A 17687-nucleotide genomic window follows, 5' to 3' on the forward strand; every position below is an offset into this window, starting at 1 on the left:
AAGCAGAGTCCAAGTCCTAACAACACATGGCTTCCTAATAGCCTTTTTCCATCAATAGTTGTTATTTATTTTACAAAAGAGGTAAGTGGCATTGTCCCTTGTACAGATGGAGACATCTGAGATACAGAAATGGGAAGAGACTTACCCGGTGACCAGCAGCCTGCCAGGGCAGATGGCAGCAAGGTTCAGGTTTCCTAAGCCTCCACCCAGCCCCGTACCCGTGGGACTACATGGCTCCCCGTACACATATTCCTGCTGGAGCTCAGGCTATGCATAAGTGCAGCCAGCCAGCCCTTGCAAGGGGACTAAATGCAGATCACGACTGACTCACATCCTATAGGAAGGAGCAACAAACCACGTACGTGGTGGAAAAGCAGTCTCAGAAATGGGAAGAAGAACAAGTGGAAGCATAATGGGAATAAGAGATGGACGGAGGGAGAGGCAGGACTAATTTCCAGCTCTGGAGAAGGCAGAGCAGGCGTTGCTCGGCCATACACACCATGCTGACCATCCCTGCGGGGCAGGATCACACACAGCACCAGCTGCGCACGTATGCGCAGAGACAGGAGATCATGCAGATCCATTGCTGGCCTGCTCTGGGGCAGTCTGTTTTGCTCCTATCTGCTGTTGACGTGATGGAGGTCCGTGACACACTCTATTGGAAAGAAAGCAGAAGCCACCGAGGGTCCTGGGAACCAGCTCCTGCACCTCTGCCAAGAGCACACCCGGCAAATCTGCATCACAGCAGTTCTTCCAGTGTATCTCACATCCAGGCTTGCAGTGATTGAAAAAACAGCCCTGCTTCAGCTGTGCCTGGTTATCCTCAGCCAGCTCAAGGGAGCACCTTCTCAGAGGCAGCATCAGCCTGTGCTGGCAGAGAGGGCACGGGGAGATTTTTATTCCTCCCCCTGCAGAACGAGCTCACCGGAGCCCTCCTGGCCACTTCCAGCAGCAGGAACCCAGGACTGTGGCACTGCAGCGATGCAACAGCAACCCCTCTTGCAGGGGAAAAGGTGCTGAAGTGGGGGAAAGCAGGCAAGAAACAACCTTCTGCTCCCCAGCTTGAAAAGAAACACCAATGTTTAAAGATATGAGCAATGTGAGGTTCATAAGGAAAGGTATCTTTTACTAGACCAACTGAGATTCAGCTGTAAAGCTGCTGCTTTTGAAAGGCACGCTGCCCCAAAGCATGGCTCCTTCCTTCGGTTATAACACGCTCAAACAGAAGACATTACCTTCTCCTTACAAACCAAGCCTCACTTGGAATAAAGCTGCAGTGATTCTGAACAGGGTAAGGGGGCCCAGCTCACCCCACATTTGAGAAAGGTAGATGAGGAGTAAGAGGCGTAAGAGATCCACTTCTCAGGGAAAAAAAAAAATCTGGAACTTGTTACCGCATCTGCCACATCAATTACTTCATTTGTGTTCAAAGCACAGATTATGGCCCAAAACAAAGGCCTTGGAAATGTGCAGGGACAGTGTTAGCTTCTCCTCCCCCGGCTAAAGGTTTGTAAATCTGATGTAACTGGTAGTTATCAGGAACGTGCTAAACTCACACCCCACTACCAACCTGGTTCTGCATCTCAGCTCCACTGCTGCTCCAAAAGCAGCAGAGACCCACAGGTACCCACAGCCTCAGAGCCACATCCATTGCCGCTGCACCAGTCACATCCCCTGGGACGTCAGGCTGGCACCCAGCGCGTGTAACCGACCCCCTACCCTTTTTACTGAGGGCTTTGTGAAGCTCTTCTGAGCAAAAATTAACTCGATCTGCAAAATCACCGTGAAAAGCAGTCCTTGTGCTGTTGCTCTGATGAGTAAATTGAGCTCCTCCCCACACAGTGACTGCAACAACATGGAATGGGGTAAGGGGTAAATGAACAACTTGGATACTCTCTGAACACCACCAGCACGTTTAGTAACACTGGGCTCACACTATGCATCTCACCCAGTTTGCAACGCTGCCCTAGATAAAGTATCGAACGACTTCGTCAGGCACTGAGTCAGCAGCACAGATGGAACAGCAAATGTCCCTCCCCAGCTCCGGTCACTGGAACAACACAAGTCCTGCCGCCACGCGTGTGCCGCCGCTCTGGGACACGCATCCTGCCGCCACGCGTGTGCCACCACTCTGGGACATGCGCAGCTCACAGATGCACAGAGACCTCTGGCTCTGCACCCACCCAGAGCCTGTAGGAAGGGAGGAAGCTGGCAGAATAACCCCTGAGCATAGGGACGTGCTGAGCAAGCAAGAAAAACACGGTACCGCTAGAAGCGAAGTCTCCGCAGGGATGGAGCGGAGCAGAAATTAGCCGCCAGGACGGGTTGCATCATGACATGTTGTTTTAGGAGGTCACATCAGCATGGCAGAGGCGCTGATGGCAGTCATGGGGCTCAGCACAGAGCCTCTTGGGAAGGTCTTTATCAGCTGTTCTAGATGCCGATTTACACCATCCTAGCCCAGTGCCGAATTCAGCTGTTGCTGGCTTTGCACAGACTCAAAAAGTAGTTTTACATGTGTAAATAGCCCAGATACACAAGTGTCCAGAGCTTGTGGCTTAAGACCAGTCTCAGCTCTTTGCATTTCTTCTAATTTTTTCCTTTTTTTTTCCCCCCCTTTTTTTCTTTTGCATCCTCATTTGCACACCCAGAACAGCTCCTCTAACACACTGAGGCTCAGAGTGATGCACAGATGTGCTGAAGGAGCTTTACCACGACCATAATGCCCACAAGCAGTTTATAGACTAGTCTGAGGATGCCCACTGAAGAATAAAGCCAAAAGACTGCTATTAATCCAGTTTCCCATGCTGCAAAGGCAGATATACCTTCAGAATGGTAGTCCTAGGTCCCGGACTTGTCTTCTGCTCCCAGCCACTTCAATGTGCTGAGATCATCCCAGTCTGGCAGTGAGCTCCATCAAATCCATTCTGGAAACAGCTCCAGCTAGTTTTGAGCAACTAATCCCAGCGTCACTTAGGCTCTCACCAGCCAGGGACACCACTTTTTTTTTTTTTTTTCTTCCTTCCAGACTCTGAAATTACAAATGGCTCCACTAAAAGCATAATCCTGTCTTGCTAAATTGTATCTCACAGCTTTCTCTCCCTCTCTTTCATTAACAAATGTTTTAAGCCCTATAAAATGCATGTAATTCTTGGAAACGTGTCACAGACCAAGAAGCAAATACAGCCCCCAAACTCACCAACTAATGCCTCAAGAGCAGCTTTGCCTATTAGAAACAAATAGCTGAGACAATACATGGTTTTCTGGTGAGAAGCAGAACAGAACTACTGATGGAAATTACGTCCAGACAGAAAAGCCATCCTGGTTTCCTCATGTCTTTGGAGAGGGATATTTTTTCTTTCGTGTTTTGCCCATCAGCCACCCAAGCCAGCATCCCCCGAGTACACGCTACGGTTCAGAGCCACCACAACACATCCTGGTGGCACAGAGAGCAGACTCCTGGCTGGTCACAGCATTACCTCAAATAGACACAGCTCAGAAGGAACAACAAAGATGGGACATGGAAGGGCCACAAGACCTCAGAGGCACCTTTTCCAAGGCAACACACTATCAAGAGCTAAAGGAGAGCAAGCTGATGCGTCTGGTGCATTTCCTGTGGCCTCCAAGTTCAAACACAGCTCAAAAACAGCTGCTCCATCCCTTCCAGCATCAGCTCACCATTCCTGATTGGCAGTCCCTGCAGCCACCTCCCCCAGGAGATCCAGCCAGGCCTCCCCTGGCATCTAAACTACCCAAAGTAGTCCTTATTTGAGACAGGTCAGAGGGATCTCACGTAAAGCCCACCAGTACCATATGGACAAGAGATGCCTGAATATCCTGGCACTCCCTAGCAAGAGCTTTCTCGCCCATCTGTTATTTCAGTCAGCTCCCACAGCGACACAGCAAGCCACCCCCATCACCCTGGGTACCCATGCCCTTCCCATTCATTTCATGGAGGGCTCAGACACCTCTGAAGCCCAACCTGCAGATGCATTAACCCTTGGCGCTCGCTCACAGCGCTGGACTGGCAGCACAAGCCAGCTGCCCCCAAGCATGTTTACCCACCAAGACTTTCCTGTCAACCAGGAATATGTCCAAGCTCGAGGTAAAAATCAAATACAATTTACCCCAACAGAGCATGAAAACAAATCCAAATAGGCACACAAGCAAGGGATTGCTCTTTGCAGCATTTACTACATGTGCAGAGGGGACAACTGCAAGCTAACAATTTGCTTTGTTAAATGAGACCAATACAAGGGAGGCTTTCCTGGGGAAGATTATATTAAAGAACCACCAGCAACCAATTCAAACCCTTCAAACACTGATATTAAATAAAGAAATAAGATAAATGAGAAAGGTCAAGGAAAAATCAAATCAGGGCATGGTACCCAGAAAAGACAGACATAACCACCCGTAAATCAGCCTATAGAAGCTTCCAAATTGTTCTGGTGCATCTAATAGCCCAGTAAATGCAAGTCCATGACTAACAGTTACAGGGAAGGCTAATAAGCTTCTGTTTCCCCAGAGTGGTCACTCCACCTCAGTATCACCCAACACCACCAAGCACTGCTTGATGCATCAGGAACCACCATCCCCACGGACTGCAGTAGTGGCTCAGACATAGCTCTAAGACACACCAAGAGGATCCCAAAGCACAGAGCCCACACCCAGCCAGCATCCCAGGGCTTCTGTCCCCTTACCTTTGAGAGATCCTCTGTCCCTCCCTGCTGGCTCTGGTTCAGGAGAGGCGAGTGCCGCATCAGGGGGTCCTGCAGCAGATCCAGGCGTGGCCTCTTGGTTTCAATGAACTCCAAGTCTGACGGCTTGGTCAGGTCAGAGAGATAGGAATGCGCCTCGGTTCTCAGGTGCAGCTCCTGAGATCTGGGGACAAAGAGAAAGGAGCCTGTAGAAAGCAAACCACCTCTACTCTCCCACTGCAAGGCACTCGAGGAAGAGAGAGGGCTCAACTCCTGCCTGTCGCCAGAAGGATGCACGAAGGGTGGCCAGGTGGCCCTGGACTCAAACACCTCATGTCTCTGCAGACCCAGGGTGCACAGCTCCATAGCTCAGCTGCTGGGCACAGTGCATCTCCCAGAGGGCTCTCTGCACGCAGGCAGAGTGGGGCATCACCCGGGGCTGCAGGATCACCGCCATCCTCCAAACCTACCCAGCCACCCTTCTGTCCCCCTCCCAGCAACGCCGCTGTGGCACCTGGAAAGCCATCTCCCATCCCACCACGCACAGTGGGTGGCTGCCCCTACACCAGGGCAAAGTGAATGAGGCTCCAGGTTAAAGCCTTCCTTGTCACACCACGTGGGTCAGGCTGGTCAGGAAAAGCCAAAGCTTGGAAAATCCTCAAATCTGGCCCACAAATCCTCCCTGTGGCCCCTAAGCCCAGGCAGAGCCCCCTTCTGCCACAGTTATTTAGTCAAAGGTACCTGCACCACTGTTTATATTTAGCATCTTCTATAGGAATACCAAAGATTATATGCTGGAGAAAAAATGCACACTCCTCTGTGGCTAGACAGTAGGGATTTACTTCTCCAGGATGGAGGAAGAAAGAAATCGACCACACATAGTTGCACATCTCTGACACAGACCTGGCAAGCCATAAAGGCACATCAGCCAGCGATAGCAACTGCACCAGCAAGTCACATCGGGCTCAAATATCTTTCACCTGTTAAATACGATGCAGTTGGTAATACCTGGAAATTGGGCTTGGTTTTGCTTTTTTTAAGCAAATGTAAAACTTCTTTTGTAGCTCTATTTTTCCTAGCAGGATTCTCTTGTGGGAATTGTAAAAGGATCCTACAAAAATACATTAAAGCTTTTACTATGCCCAAGGATTAGCTTTGCTGCAGCAACACCAAGGGTGTGTTTTTAACACTTCAGGCAGAAGTGTCTCTTAAAAAAATAAAAATAAAATGAAACACAGGAGATTCAAAGCTTGGAAGAAAACTGGACTTTTTTTTCTTTTCCCCTTAAACATGATTGTTCAAGTTCTCCTGAGCTGCGTGGTGAAGCATCCTCCCCAGTTACCAAACATCAACAGACCAAACAGCCTTTGAAGATCCTGGAAGGGGAGGAAGGAAAGGGATGCACCATGTCAAAAGCAAGCGTAAGAGACAGGGGGTCTTGTGCATCATTTGGCCCCCATTTGCAAACTGCAACTGCTGACATTATTTTCACCTGGCTAATTAAGTACCTCAGAGAGGACAACAAAAAGGGAAGGACCCAGAGCCCTGTGAAGCCAGCGGCAGTCCTGCCAGCAGCTGTGATGGCTCTGCACTGCATCCAGCAAAAGCCTTGGGGGGCACCACCTAGAGCGAAGTCCTCCGCCCTCCCCCGCACCAGTGTGGCACACTCAATGCTGCTCCAGGGAAGCAAGTTGGGGTTTTTCTTGGTTTTTTTCCCCCCCCCCCCTTTTTTTTTTTCTCCTCTTTAAACATCAACAGCAGGCAGAAAGCCTGTGCACGCCAAACGCCGCTGCTGTGGGTTTGGCACAGGTGGCTGGCGCTAGGATTCGGGCAGCAGCTTTGCTGCTGACATACAGAAACAGAATCTGGCTCATCCTCTTCCTCCTCCGCAGCAAGAAGGGGACGGGATTGCGGGAAGGCTCTGGCACTGCCTTTGCCACCCCAGGCTCCAGCAGAGGAGAGAGCGAATGCACAACTCACGCAGCAAACTCTGCAGAGTAGAACGGCTCTTCCATTTGGCATTGAAGCACAGCTCCCTTCACCTGCAAACACTTTCACACTGAATGATCCTCAACTTTTCTCAGCAAGCCCAGAAATATCTCCTGGCACCTCTCAAGTTTCCTGCTGGCTTGTCCCAACCCCTCGTGCAAACCCTGCCCGCCCGCAGCTGCACACTGACATTTCGGGCTCTGCTGTAAAACCCAGGAACAATAAGCAACTGTTGAGCTGGGCAGGTGCTAAAATATTCCAACACCCAAGGCTCTCCTGTACCGAGGCAATTAAAAATCAAATGTATTTATTTCCACTTCTACCCCTTTTTTTTTTTTTTTCCTAAGGCCATATTACCAAGAAGCTGCTAATTGACACAGGACGGCTCTGAGACCTCTGCAGTTGTCAGGAACCCAACACCACCCGACACAACTGCTACGCTCAGAAAAAAACATGTATTTTTAAGATAAGAGCAACGCTCAGCTTTGCAAAGGCAGTTACTTACAGCAAGGCAGGGGCCATGCTGGGGAAAGCAGCTGCAGTGTTATAGAGTGTTATTTTATTTCCATTTCCACATCCATTGGAACTGCTATTAACTTTATCCACTGGAATTTCCAGCCGCTCCCAAGATCGCTTTGCCTGACACAACCCGCTCAGCCTGTCCCGGCCGCAAATACAACTGCTCTTGCTTGAAGCCTTCACACCTTTCACTCTACATCCACACCTGCAGTGAGCTCCTTACAACAGACTTTCATAAAATGATGACGCCCCTGTCAGCGTAAAAATAGCCCTGCCTGAAAAACCCTCCCATTACACCCAGTTTGGGGTTTCGCTGCATTTTCCAAATAGTTCCCACCTGGCTGGTTTATTCCAGAGATTCCTACTTTGCTGAAGGGAAAGAGTGTTTTTAATTGCATGGGAGTTATGCCTGATTAAATGAAATAAACCAGCGTTAATGACGCAGTGGAGCGGGTTAGCCTCCACCTGGAGTCCTTCACCACAAACACTGAGCTACTTCAGAGGCAGAGCAGCACGAGATCTGCTGACACACTGGGGCTGGGTGCCCAGGGTTTGCCCCCACATCCAGCCAGCCCCACACAACTCCGCTGCGGCAGGTCCAAGCCCAGAAGATCAAGATAACTCAAGACTAGACCTTTGGTTTATTTACTAATTTGCCAAACTAATCGCACCCTGCCAGCTGCAGAGCTGTGTTACTCATTCACTGGGGCAGTTTCCTCAGTAGACTCACGTGGGGTGTCAGGAAGGTACGAGCAGGTAAAATCCTTAGAGCAAGTGTGGGTCGCGCTCCAGCGTATACAGGTCACTGGGACCTAGGAAAACATCTTCTGCCACATTATACCTACACCAAAGCCAGGTGAGTGTGAGATGGGCTCGGGGGGCGGAAAAAAAAAAAAAGGGGGGTTGAAAGGGGTTGACTGCTGGCTGAGTCTCGAGGAAGCCGAGAGCATCACTCTCCTGCGAGAGAGGATCAAACAAGACATCCTAAGCTGCCCTTGGAGCTTGTAAGAGCAGCCATCATGAGATCGAAATGGATCTTCTTTACTTTGCTCAAGCCATATCACAGGGAAACGGGCACATACAAACTTTTCAGAGGTCCAAGAGGACTCTCCCACCCAACTAACCCACCTCAGGAGCACGCTGCCGGTCTTTCCAGAGCACCACAACCCTCCCCTGCTCTTCAAACCTTCCCATTTCTCCAGCTGAGCAGCAGAAGGTGGCAGCAGGAGGAACAACTGCTCTTCAACATCCAGCAAACCCAGCTTGGCTTCACCAAGACGTGCCTCCTGCACCAAGGGCTCTGAACACCAGCAGCCACCCTGAGCCGGCTCCCACCAACTTCCCAACGAGGGCACGTTTTCAGTTTTGCTCCCATCCACAAATATTCTTCCCTACATCACAGGGCCAAACAACACAGCCAGGCTAGAAAAATGGCTCTTGCTGTCTCTTGGAAGCAGAATCAAGACAAGTGATCACCTTGCTGCAGCTGTTTATTTCTTCCAGCTGAGATGCTTTGGTGGGAATTTGCCTCCAAAAATAAGTTTTTAGAAAAAAAGTCTCCAGCCCCCACAGGTACAGGCTGACAATAAAATGCTTTTGAGAGCGAGTAATACAGAAAACCGCTAGTGCTGAAATGAATTATTTATAGCTAACGCTAAGATTTGTCAGAGGCTTCAGCAACCCCTTTATACTAATGATAGCTGGAGTGGGAGAGTGCGCAAATTGAGATGTCTTACAGAGGGAAACCAGAGGGTTTGTAGGAGCAAACCTGCTGCCAAGCAGCTAGAAAAACCATGTACAGGGCCACCTGATCACCTGTCATACAGGTGGAGAGAGGGAAAAGCCATCACAACAACAGAGGCCATGGAAAGAACAACCTGTCTGGGTGGGGAAGGTGGAGCTCCCACAGCCTCAGCACCATCTACCAGCAGCAGGATTGAGTCTTCACAAGCCAAAGGTGCGGGACTGCCTTTGCCTTGAGCAGGATGCTTAGCTCGTCATGTGGTCCAGCTCAAGGACACCCAGGTCCTCTCGAGGTCCAACCGAGTGGCTGTGACGAGGTGGTCCCATGAGCAACCTTGTGATGCTCCCAGCTGTGAATTTCCACCCTAGGGCAGGTAGCTGTGCCTCAACCGCCCCACACAACACCCCCCCAGCCAACTTCTTCCAAGCCAACTGTGATTTAGAAGAGAGCAGATGCTTTACTTTAAAGTTGCATATTGAAGATCCCCATACACAGAGCCTGAATTATTCATGGACAGGAGCAGCAGGAGCTTTAACACTGTGCCACATAACGGCACTGCCTCACTCAAGAGGAGGAGGAGGAACAACGTTTGTGTCCCTCCACAAGCTCACCCACACACTTCCTCCAGGCATCCAAAACCTGGAGCCCCAGAGGAAAGCTCCCTCGGCTGTCCTGGGTGGCTGCAGGACTCCCTGAACTTAGGAGGCTTCAGGGACATCCCCCGTTTCACCAAGCCTGCTGCACACACTGCAGGATCACCCTTCCTCCCCCCAAATAAATCTGGTTCAAGATGATGCATGGGAAAGTTGCTTCATGAACTGTTACCCCTTCATCCCAGCCGAGGCAAAGCCAAGGCGTCCCCTCGCACCCCCCTGCCAGGGAACACTGCCCATTCCGTGAAGCCTACTGTCTCCACACCTCCTCTGTGGAGCCCTCCGTACCCACCCACGGATGTGCCTGCAGCCCCCACCGGAGCAGGGGGCACTTGCAAGACAAGACTTGTCCCCAAGTGCCTGCACACCAGTACCTGCCCTTTCCAGCCACTATTCTCCCACGTTCAGTTACAGGGAGGAAGAAAACGCAGCTCCCAGAACATCATTTCAAGAGTGGGAAAGACACAAAGATGTATGGTTGCAGGGATTTCAGTTGCACCACCGCTCACTCCCAAGGAAGAGGGTCACCTTTAAAAATGGAAACTTAATTAAAGACCATAAATAATATCAGATCGGTCGTGCTGTTAACTCGGGAGCAGTTGATGCCATTTGGCCCAGCACAGATGAAGACCGAGAGCTACACATGATTTCCAGCGGCCACGCACACTGCCCCAGCTTCCCACTGCTCCCCAGGCTCCTCAGCCAGCAGGATTAATCACATTCAATAAGCACAGTAATTAGGCCTGCTCTCATGCTATATTGCACATGGCTATCTCAGATGGCTGCAGAAACACAGCAGCTGCTTCACGTACCCGAAGTGTCATACTACAGATCAACACTCTTCAAACTCCTCACGACTGCTAAGCAGAAAGGCTCTGGAAAAGGAGCATGGTCTCCTGAACTGGGAAAATAGGCTCCTATGAAAACAGTGACTCATCTTATTCTGGGTAAGTATATTTATATATTTATACTGCGGAATATACTGTGTTAACATGCATACCACTTATTTACAGCCATGTTTTCTGCCAGAGAGGCCATTATCCACCCCAGCATTCCTGCGTTAATACGGAACCTTACTCTAAAATCCCAATGCAGAAACACCCAGTTCTTTGATTTTTCAGACCCCTCACCCCACTGGCACCTGCCATTTAACACTCAACCCAGCTTTTCTCACTTCTTTTGTGGACCAAAATAAATAGAGAAGAGGGAAAAAAAACCTAATCCTTGTCACCTTGCCAGGACATTCCTCTTCAAGTATTCATGGTACGACTTGTACCAACAGCAGATCCTGAAATACTTCTCTTCGCTCCTGCAGTCCAGTTGGCACAGCCAACCGAACAAGCTAAGGGGAAGTCTGTGGATCCTTCCAAGAAAAAGCCTGCTACCAAAAAAATCATCAAGGAAAGCAGCACATCCCTGCAGAGACAGACAGAGCCAACTTTCCCTATAGCAACAGACTCAGAGCGGTTCAAGTTTTCCTTCCTTCTTCCCAGCCAGAATTGCTGCACAGGCAGTGCAAATTCTCTACCCATCCACCAAGGGCTGACGACAACTCTCAAGGCTGATACGCTTGGCAAAGGGCAGTCTGCAACTCCCCAGCATCTCCTGCAGCACTGGGCTGCCCAGGGTGGGGTACAGGAGACACAGGAGGCACACCACCCCTGAAGGAGGAGAGCCCACCATGGTGTGACCCATCAGCAACTGATCCTCTCCATCCTGACTGACCCACCAGGCTCAGCTGTGCAACCATCCAGCTGTCTGAGCCTGACATGCAACAAGCTTCTCACTCAGGGAGCCCCCAAATGTGGGATCATCTTGGCACCCCATTCCTTCCAGCAAGTTGCCACTCACCAGCTTTTTGCCACCAACACGTGATTCATACTTAAAACATGACGCCCACGGTGAAACTTCACCGCTCATTTCCTCTTCCCTGGACCACAGCTAAACACCATCCTGGTGGCTACAGCAAAACTGCAGCCAGGAGAGACAGAAAACCTGCAAAGCTGCAGGAAAACCATCTAAGCAAGCCCAAACAATTTCTACAGGATTTAAAGCATCCATGAGGTCGAGCCTCAAATACCATATGCAAAGACAGCCTGCAAAAGCTTTAGAGGTCCATCCAAGGTAAAAGCAAAGCCAAACTGGGGGACAACCACCCCAAAACCAGCACAGAGTAAATTCCTGTGGCTTCTAGGAGGGAAGGGTGAAACAGCAGCCACCCATGGCTGGCTGGGCTCAGAGGAACTGGGACCCAGCTGCCCGAGGGCTGAACCACGCTCTCTGGCTGCAGGCTCTGCTCTGGATCAGTGAGAGGTATGGCAACAGCAGGGACGTCCACCCGGGAACATGCACAGGGCTCAATCTCCAGCACCGTCAGTCTGCCACATCCCACCTGCACCAGACTCACAAATTGATCTCTTTGAGGACAGAAGTAATCCTGGAAGAGCAAAAGCCACCGCAACCAACAGCAGACAGGCTGCTTCCTCGGAACATCCAAAGCAATGGGGGACTGGAAGGGCTCCCCTCCGCTGACAGCTGCCTCAAGGGGAGGATGGTCTTGCACTCACCACCACTGAGTGCTAGGTGGGGTATCAGGCTGGAAACCAAGGTAAGGGTCTTCCTTTCAGACACAGAACAGCCCTGTGCCTCCCTCTATTCACCCCCTGTGCCCGCGCTGCAGACCTGACTTGTTTGCCTTCGGTCACTCCCTCCTCCCCAGCCCCTCAAAGTGAGAGCCAGCTGCCTCTGCTCAAAGCCATCAATCCCAGCCCAGGAACAAAGCCAAAGTGCTTACAGATGCGCCTGACACAAACCTGCCAAGGGGACTCAGCTGCAGGGATGGCTGCTCTCCCCACCCTCCCTCACCCAGGCTTTGCTCTGCACCAGGCAGAGCCAGAGCTATTTTTTGGGATGGGCATCAATGAGCGATCCAACCTGCTCCAGAAGCTCCAGGATCCTGGCCCTCAAGCACCCGAGGAACCCTCAGGTGAGCAATCAAGCACCCAATGGGCTCTGTTTACAGCACATCAGCCACTACTTTAGAGCAGATCCTCATACCACGAAGACGAAAAAGCAAAACCCTCACAGGGTAGATTAAGTGTAGTGCTTAAAGATGCAGAGAAACAGCAGTTGGCTTTGCAAAACAGACTAAGACCTCCCCAACCCCACCCAGTCTGAATTACTCCAATAATTAATTACACTGGACTGAACATTTCTGCAGGCCTCCTCATCCTACATCCCCAGACACCCCAAAAATATTTTTTTTAATGGGTCTATATCCCAGCACTCTGGCACAAAATGCCAACTGAGCTGAACATAAGCAATATTTTTAGCTTTATTACCCATTATAATTTTTACAAAAGTTCAATATTTCAGATGTTACAGGGAAAAGGGATGAAATCTAAGTTGGGCCTCTTACAAAAAAAAAAAAGCTTCTTTTTATAGCATGCCAAAACTTCACTGTTCAGGTTGAAAGTGATCTAGACCAGACAACCTCGATTAACATTTACCCACATTCATATGATTGTCAACACAAAAGTAAGTCTGGAGACCTTGAAACATTTGTAAGCCAAAGCAAGATGCTTGGATGACCACACCACATTAGGCATGTGATACAGCAGACACCAAGGCTTGCAGGTGGTTTTTTTTTAGTTACATGGAAGAACCAAGATACAGTTTTTAAACAGCATTATTTAGACCTTGAAACCTTCATTTTACTGGAGAGCAGAACTGGTTCTCCATTTTGCAAACTGTAAGTAGCATGAAAAACAAAACCAGGCAGGAGCATGTTGCTCAGTCTTCTTTACCCATCTCCCCCAAATTTAGCTGAATTCCACCCACTTCCAACTTAACCATGTTAGTCTGCACTAAGAAATCAAAGCACTGCCTGGCTTGCTTTGATTTCTCAATATGCTGCAAGAAATTACCAGTCAGCAGCAGCAGCATTACCCTCTGTACATGCAAGGGCCACAAGCACCATCCAGGAGAACAAATGCAAAACTAACTTTGAAGGCTGCTTTTTGCCTCCAAATTCTTGGGGGTTTGTTTCTACTGGGCACTAAGCCAAACCCATCCCACTAGAAAAAGAGGGTCCTGTCTGCATCTAATGCCCTCACACATCCAGCACCCTGAGGTTTTTCTCCTCTCCCCCTAACAATTATGATTTTAGAGAAAAAGGATTCATCTCTGTGACCCTGCCCTGGTTTTATCCTTAGCCTGACTAAGGAATAAGCATTAAAAAAAAATAACACTTTGCATAAATCCTTTTTTTTTGCAAGGCTCTTATTTCACTTCCAGGCCAATTTTTTTCCAAAGCCACTAAGCATCAAATGCAGAAGAGAAACTGTGAGAGCACAGCATTTTGAGACAAAACAGAGAGTGAGAGTGACAACCTTCAGAACAGATCGGCTCCTGGGGTTACAGCATCTCCAGCATCCCCAGCCACGCAGTGCTTGCCTAAGCAGCACCCAAAACCACTGCCAGCCTCCCACAGGAGGCTACAGGAGAAAGCGGGGACACAGGGAGAGCCATGAGGGGAGCAGACAGGAAAAAAAAGCAATTCAGAGACAGTTGTGAGGGGAAGGCAGAAAGAGAAAAAACCCAATGAAAGCGGGGAGGAAGAGCAGCAGAAGAGGAAGCGGAGATGCACAGTGGAAATGAGCTCTTCTCCCTCCAGCCTCAGGTGTCACCAACCAAACCCAGCCACGCAGCTTTATTTTCCACATTTAAGAAAGCTGCTGCAACCAGCCACAGCAATGCGTAGCTCCGCAGAAGTGAGGGGGGTGGGATTTTTGTTCTTTGGTGGTTTTGAGATGTCTTTAAAACGCACAACAGTCCAAGGGAAGAAACCAGAAGGCAAAAGGTGCCACTTGCATTAGCACAACAAAGCAAAACCGTGACAGAGAGGGAGCACGGTCAGTACCAACGGTCAGTACCAACGCACAACAGAACATCAACATCGCCCAGGGCTGGCACAGCCGCCCCCCACACCACAGTGCGAAATCCACACGCTCAGGATGCCCACGGCTGGGGGAAGGCAGCAGCCAGTACCTTTCATTGCCCGGCTGGAACTCGGAGAGCAGGGACGGCCTCCGCCGCTGCGGCTGCATGATAGACCCTGGCGGGAGATGGGAAGCGAAATCCCTGGAATGATGCTGGTACTCCAACAGCGCAACGTCCTGCAGAAACAGAGAAGAGCTCGTTAGGCTGGTGGTAACTTTCAAGCAAGCACTGAACCCCGACAACTCAGAAGAAACCATATAGATACCCCTCCTTTGAAGCACTGGGTGCTGGACCACAGAGGTCAGTGCTTTTCGCCCCCTGAAAGGGTTCCCAGTAACCCCCAGTCCCACACCGCCCTGGGATGGTGGCTCAGTCCAACATGCCCCCAGCCTTCTGCAGGGGCTGCTGGCAGGCTGGCTCCAGGGATGGGACCCCAGCAAGCTCAACCCAGCCAATGAGCACACACGGAGGGATTTTTTGGCATCCAAGCAGTCCTGCTGACAACTTCAAATCGAGAGGAAGAACAGGTAAGAAGAAAATTAAGTCACGGGATACTTTCAGCTTCAATAATCCACACAGCAGTACAGAGAAAGAAAAAAAAAGAAAAGAAAAAAAGAAAGCAGCGAAATCACAAATGTTATCTTGAGAGTTTCCCTTTAAACGCAGCTCCCCTGGGCTGAGCTCAAGGGGTTTGAAAGGACAGTTTGCTACTTATTATGTGTACGTCCCTTTTGTTCCCTGACCCTTGGAGAGTACAGTACAGTATGTTCCTGATTTTAATTAAATAAGAAGCCCTCCTGCTCTGTGCCACACACTGATTCCAGCAACAGTATTTTAGCAGCTACATTCAACTGCTATTTTTTATTTGCAGATAGATACTTGACCAGAAGACTAATCATCTAATTAACTAAGACCTTCAGCAATGGCATAGAAAGCCCTGCCACAGAATATCCCTGGTAACCCTGACATATTTACATTAGACGAACCAATCCCACCTGGGAGTCTATTTTGAACAGTTCTCAACTGGAACAAAACAGCCCTGAGTCCCTCAAAAAGAAATTACAGAGTAAAAATAAAATACAAAAAGAAATCAATACATAAAATACCACATGCATGCAGCTGGGAGTGTGGGCAAGGGACTCTCAGCCTTAACAGGTATAACAGAAATTATTTGATAAGATACAGTGAAGATTAACACACTCCAGCACTATGAAGCTGGAGAAGTGCCCCAGCAAGGTATGCGGCAAGCAAAGGAAGAATTTGGGAGCTTAAATAGCAACAACCTGCACCTGGAGGAGCACTCCCAAGCTGTAAGTGATCAGGGCAGCCCAGCACTGGATGCCATGCTCTCCCCCAGCCAGCTGCAGAGCAGAAGGGAATATCAAAGCCCAAAATCTTTGACCACTGTAGAGTAAAACAAGATGTTTGCATAGTAGCTTTCTGGAAAGCCAGGAAGAAAACCAGAAGTGGTAAGCACTCAGTCCAGCCAAGAAAAGCAGATCCCTGACCCCACATTCAGGCTCTCTTGCACAAAAGCTGCAAAGGCCAAATACCAAATAGTGGAGACAGGGGAATGGTGGTGGTGATGGCCACTGCTTCTCCTTGTGCCCAGAAAGCTGCACCAGTTTCTGGAATAGAGTTCATTCCTCCCCAGCACCAGGCGACAGCATGGTGCAGCTCCTTTCCCATTCTGACCAACCTCAGGAAACACCAGGAAGCCTCGGCCGGCCCCAAGCTCCCGGTCTCCACCTCCAACCTGGCCTTTCCCAACCTCAGCCTCCGTGGCAGGGACTGTCTTCAGACAGGTTCTTGCGACAGGAGGGCAGCACTACTGGGACAGTGTCCACTTGTCCTCACAGGGATGCTCCACTGGTGCTGTGGATCCAGGTGTTAAGGAGGATTCTGCCCCGTGATGCTGCTTCTCCTTCAGCTTGGAGTCCATCCACATGGGACACCACGGGGGGCTGCAGGACAATGCCACCGGTCCAACTGCAGACAGGACAAACTCCGGTATCTGGAGCGAAAGAGCCCATTCGCTCTTACAGCCCCAGCCAAAGCAGAACCGCTGCCTAGAACAAGCTTCCCCACGTTCGTGCCTGTCATGGTTTTAAATACAAAAAAAGAAGAGCAATGCAGCTCCTGACATCCACCTCCAAAACAAACACACCATGTCTGGGAAGACACATCAACAGGCCCACAACCAGGACCATCACCTTCTGTGGGCGTATAAACAAAATTACCTGTCTGGGAAGCTCAAAGGCTGTGCCCTTGAGGGAAAAAAAAAAAAAAACACCCACCAAAAAAGGCTCTTGCACGTCCTGTGAACCATCTGTTTTTCCTTTCCCCTTGCCCACACTCAGCTGAGCTTTGTCTTTTCCTCCCCTAACCCCACCAGAACATTGCTAGTGGAGCCCAGAGCCTGCTGGCATGGCCTGAAGTGATGGGGAAGCTCATTACGCTGCGCCATTAGCTCCAGGATGGGATGGCACACATGCCTCTCCGGCATCCCCACCGAGGGCAAAGCTGGTGAACACTAACCAGCTCCTGCTTTTCCAGACATCACCCAACTCACTCTGTGACCTGCTCCACTTTGCTCACACCAGTGTTTGCTTTTACCAGAAGAAAGCATAACCCAAAAATTAGTGAGGAGGATTAAAACTGACAAAATTTCTGTGCCCTATGATGAACTGTCAAAGGAACCACAGGAGACCTGGCAGGACACAGGTGGATTAATTGCTCAGAAAGTTACTACAGTAAATTGCACTGTGAGCTATGACTGTTTTTCAAACGCAAACGCCAGAAAGGTTTACGAGCTGCCTTCAGAAGAGGCTTCAGTTTTGTGTAGACGCGTTTTAAAGACGCGTGCTGGGAAGCACCTCGCTGCCAGCACCGCTGCACCTTCCCCACGCCAGCAGACACCGGAGAGCAGCGTCCAGTGGGTGCCACATCAATTCCCCCCCACCGAACAGCATTCAGTCCCCATCCAAACCCAACATTTCTAGTGCATCCTTGGCACCTGCTCAAGGGCAGCTGTAAGACACCCGAAATAAAAGTAGTAAAAAAACTCTACAGCCCCAAGCTACA

General features: G+C 50.0%; 1 protein-coding gene across 11 annotated transcripts in view; it reads right to left on the reverse strand.

Moving 5' to 3' along the window:
- NCOR2 (nuclear receptor corepressor 2) overlaps positions 1–17687 on the reverse strand; it is a 253677-nt gene that overhangs the window by 148520 nt on the left and 87470 nt on the right. For 10 of the 11 annotated variants that reach the window (XM_055710891.1, XM_055710843.1, XM_055710884.1 and 7 more), the window contains exons 3-4: positions 14652–14779; positions 4701–4881 (exon numbers count right to left, since the gene is read on the reverse strand). In XM_055710891.1, the coding sequence (XP_055566866.1) occupies positions 4701–4881; positions 14652–14779 (309 nt within the window). Of the gene's footprint in view, positions 1–4700; positions 4882–14651; positions 14780–16302; positions 16606–17687 lie in introns of those variants that run through there. The other variant, XM_055710858.1, reaches the window with a different exon arrangement.

Source organism: Falco cherrug, chromosome 1, assembly GCF_023634085.1.
Source record: "Falco cherrug isolate bFalChe1 chromosome 1, bFalChe1.pri, whole genome shotgun sequence".
NCBI lineage: Eukaryota > Metazoa > Chordata > Aves > Falconiformes > Falconidae > Falco > Falco cherrug.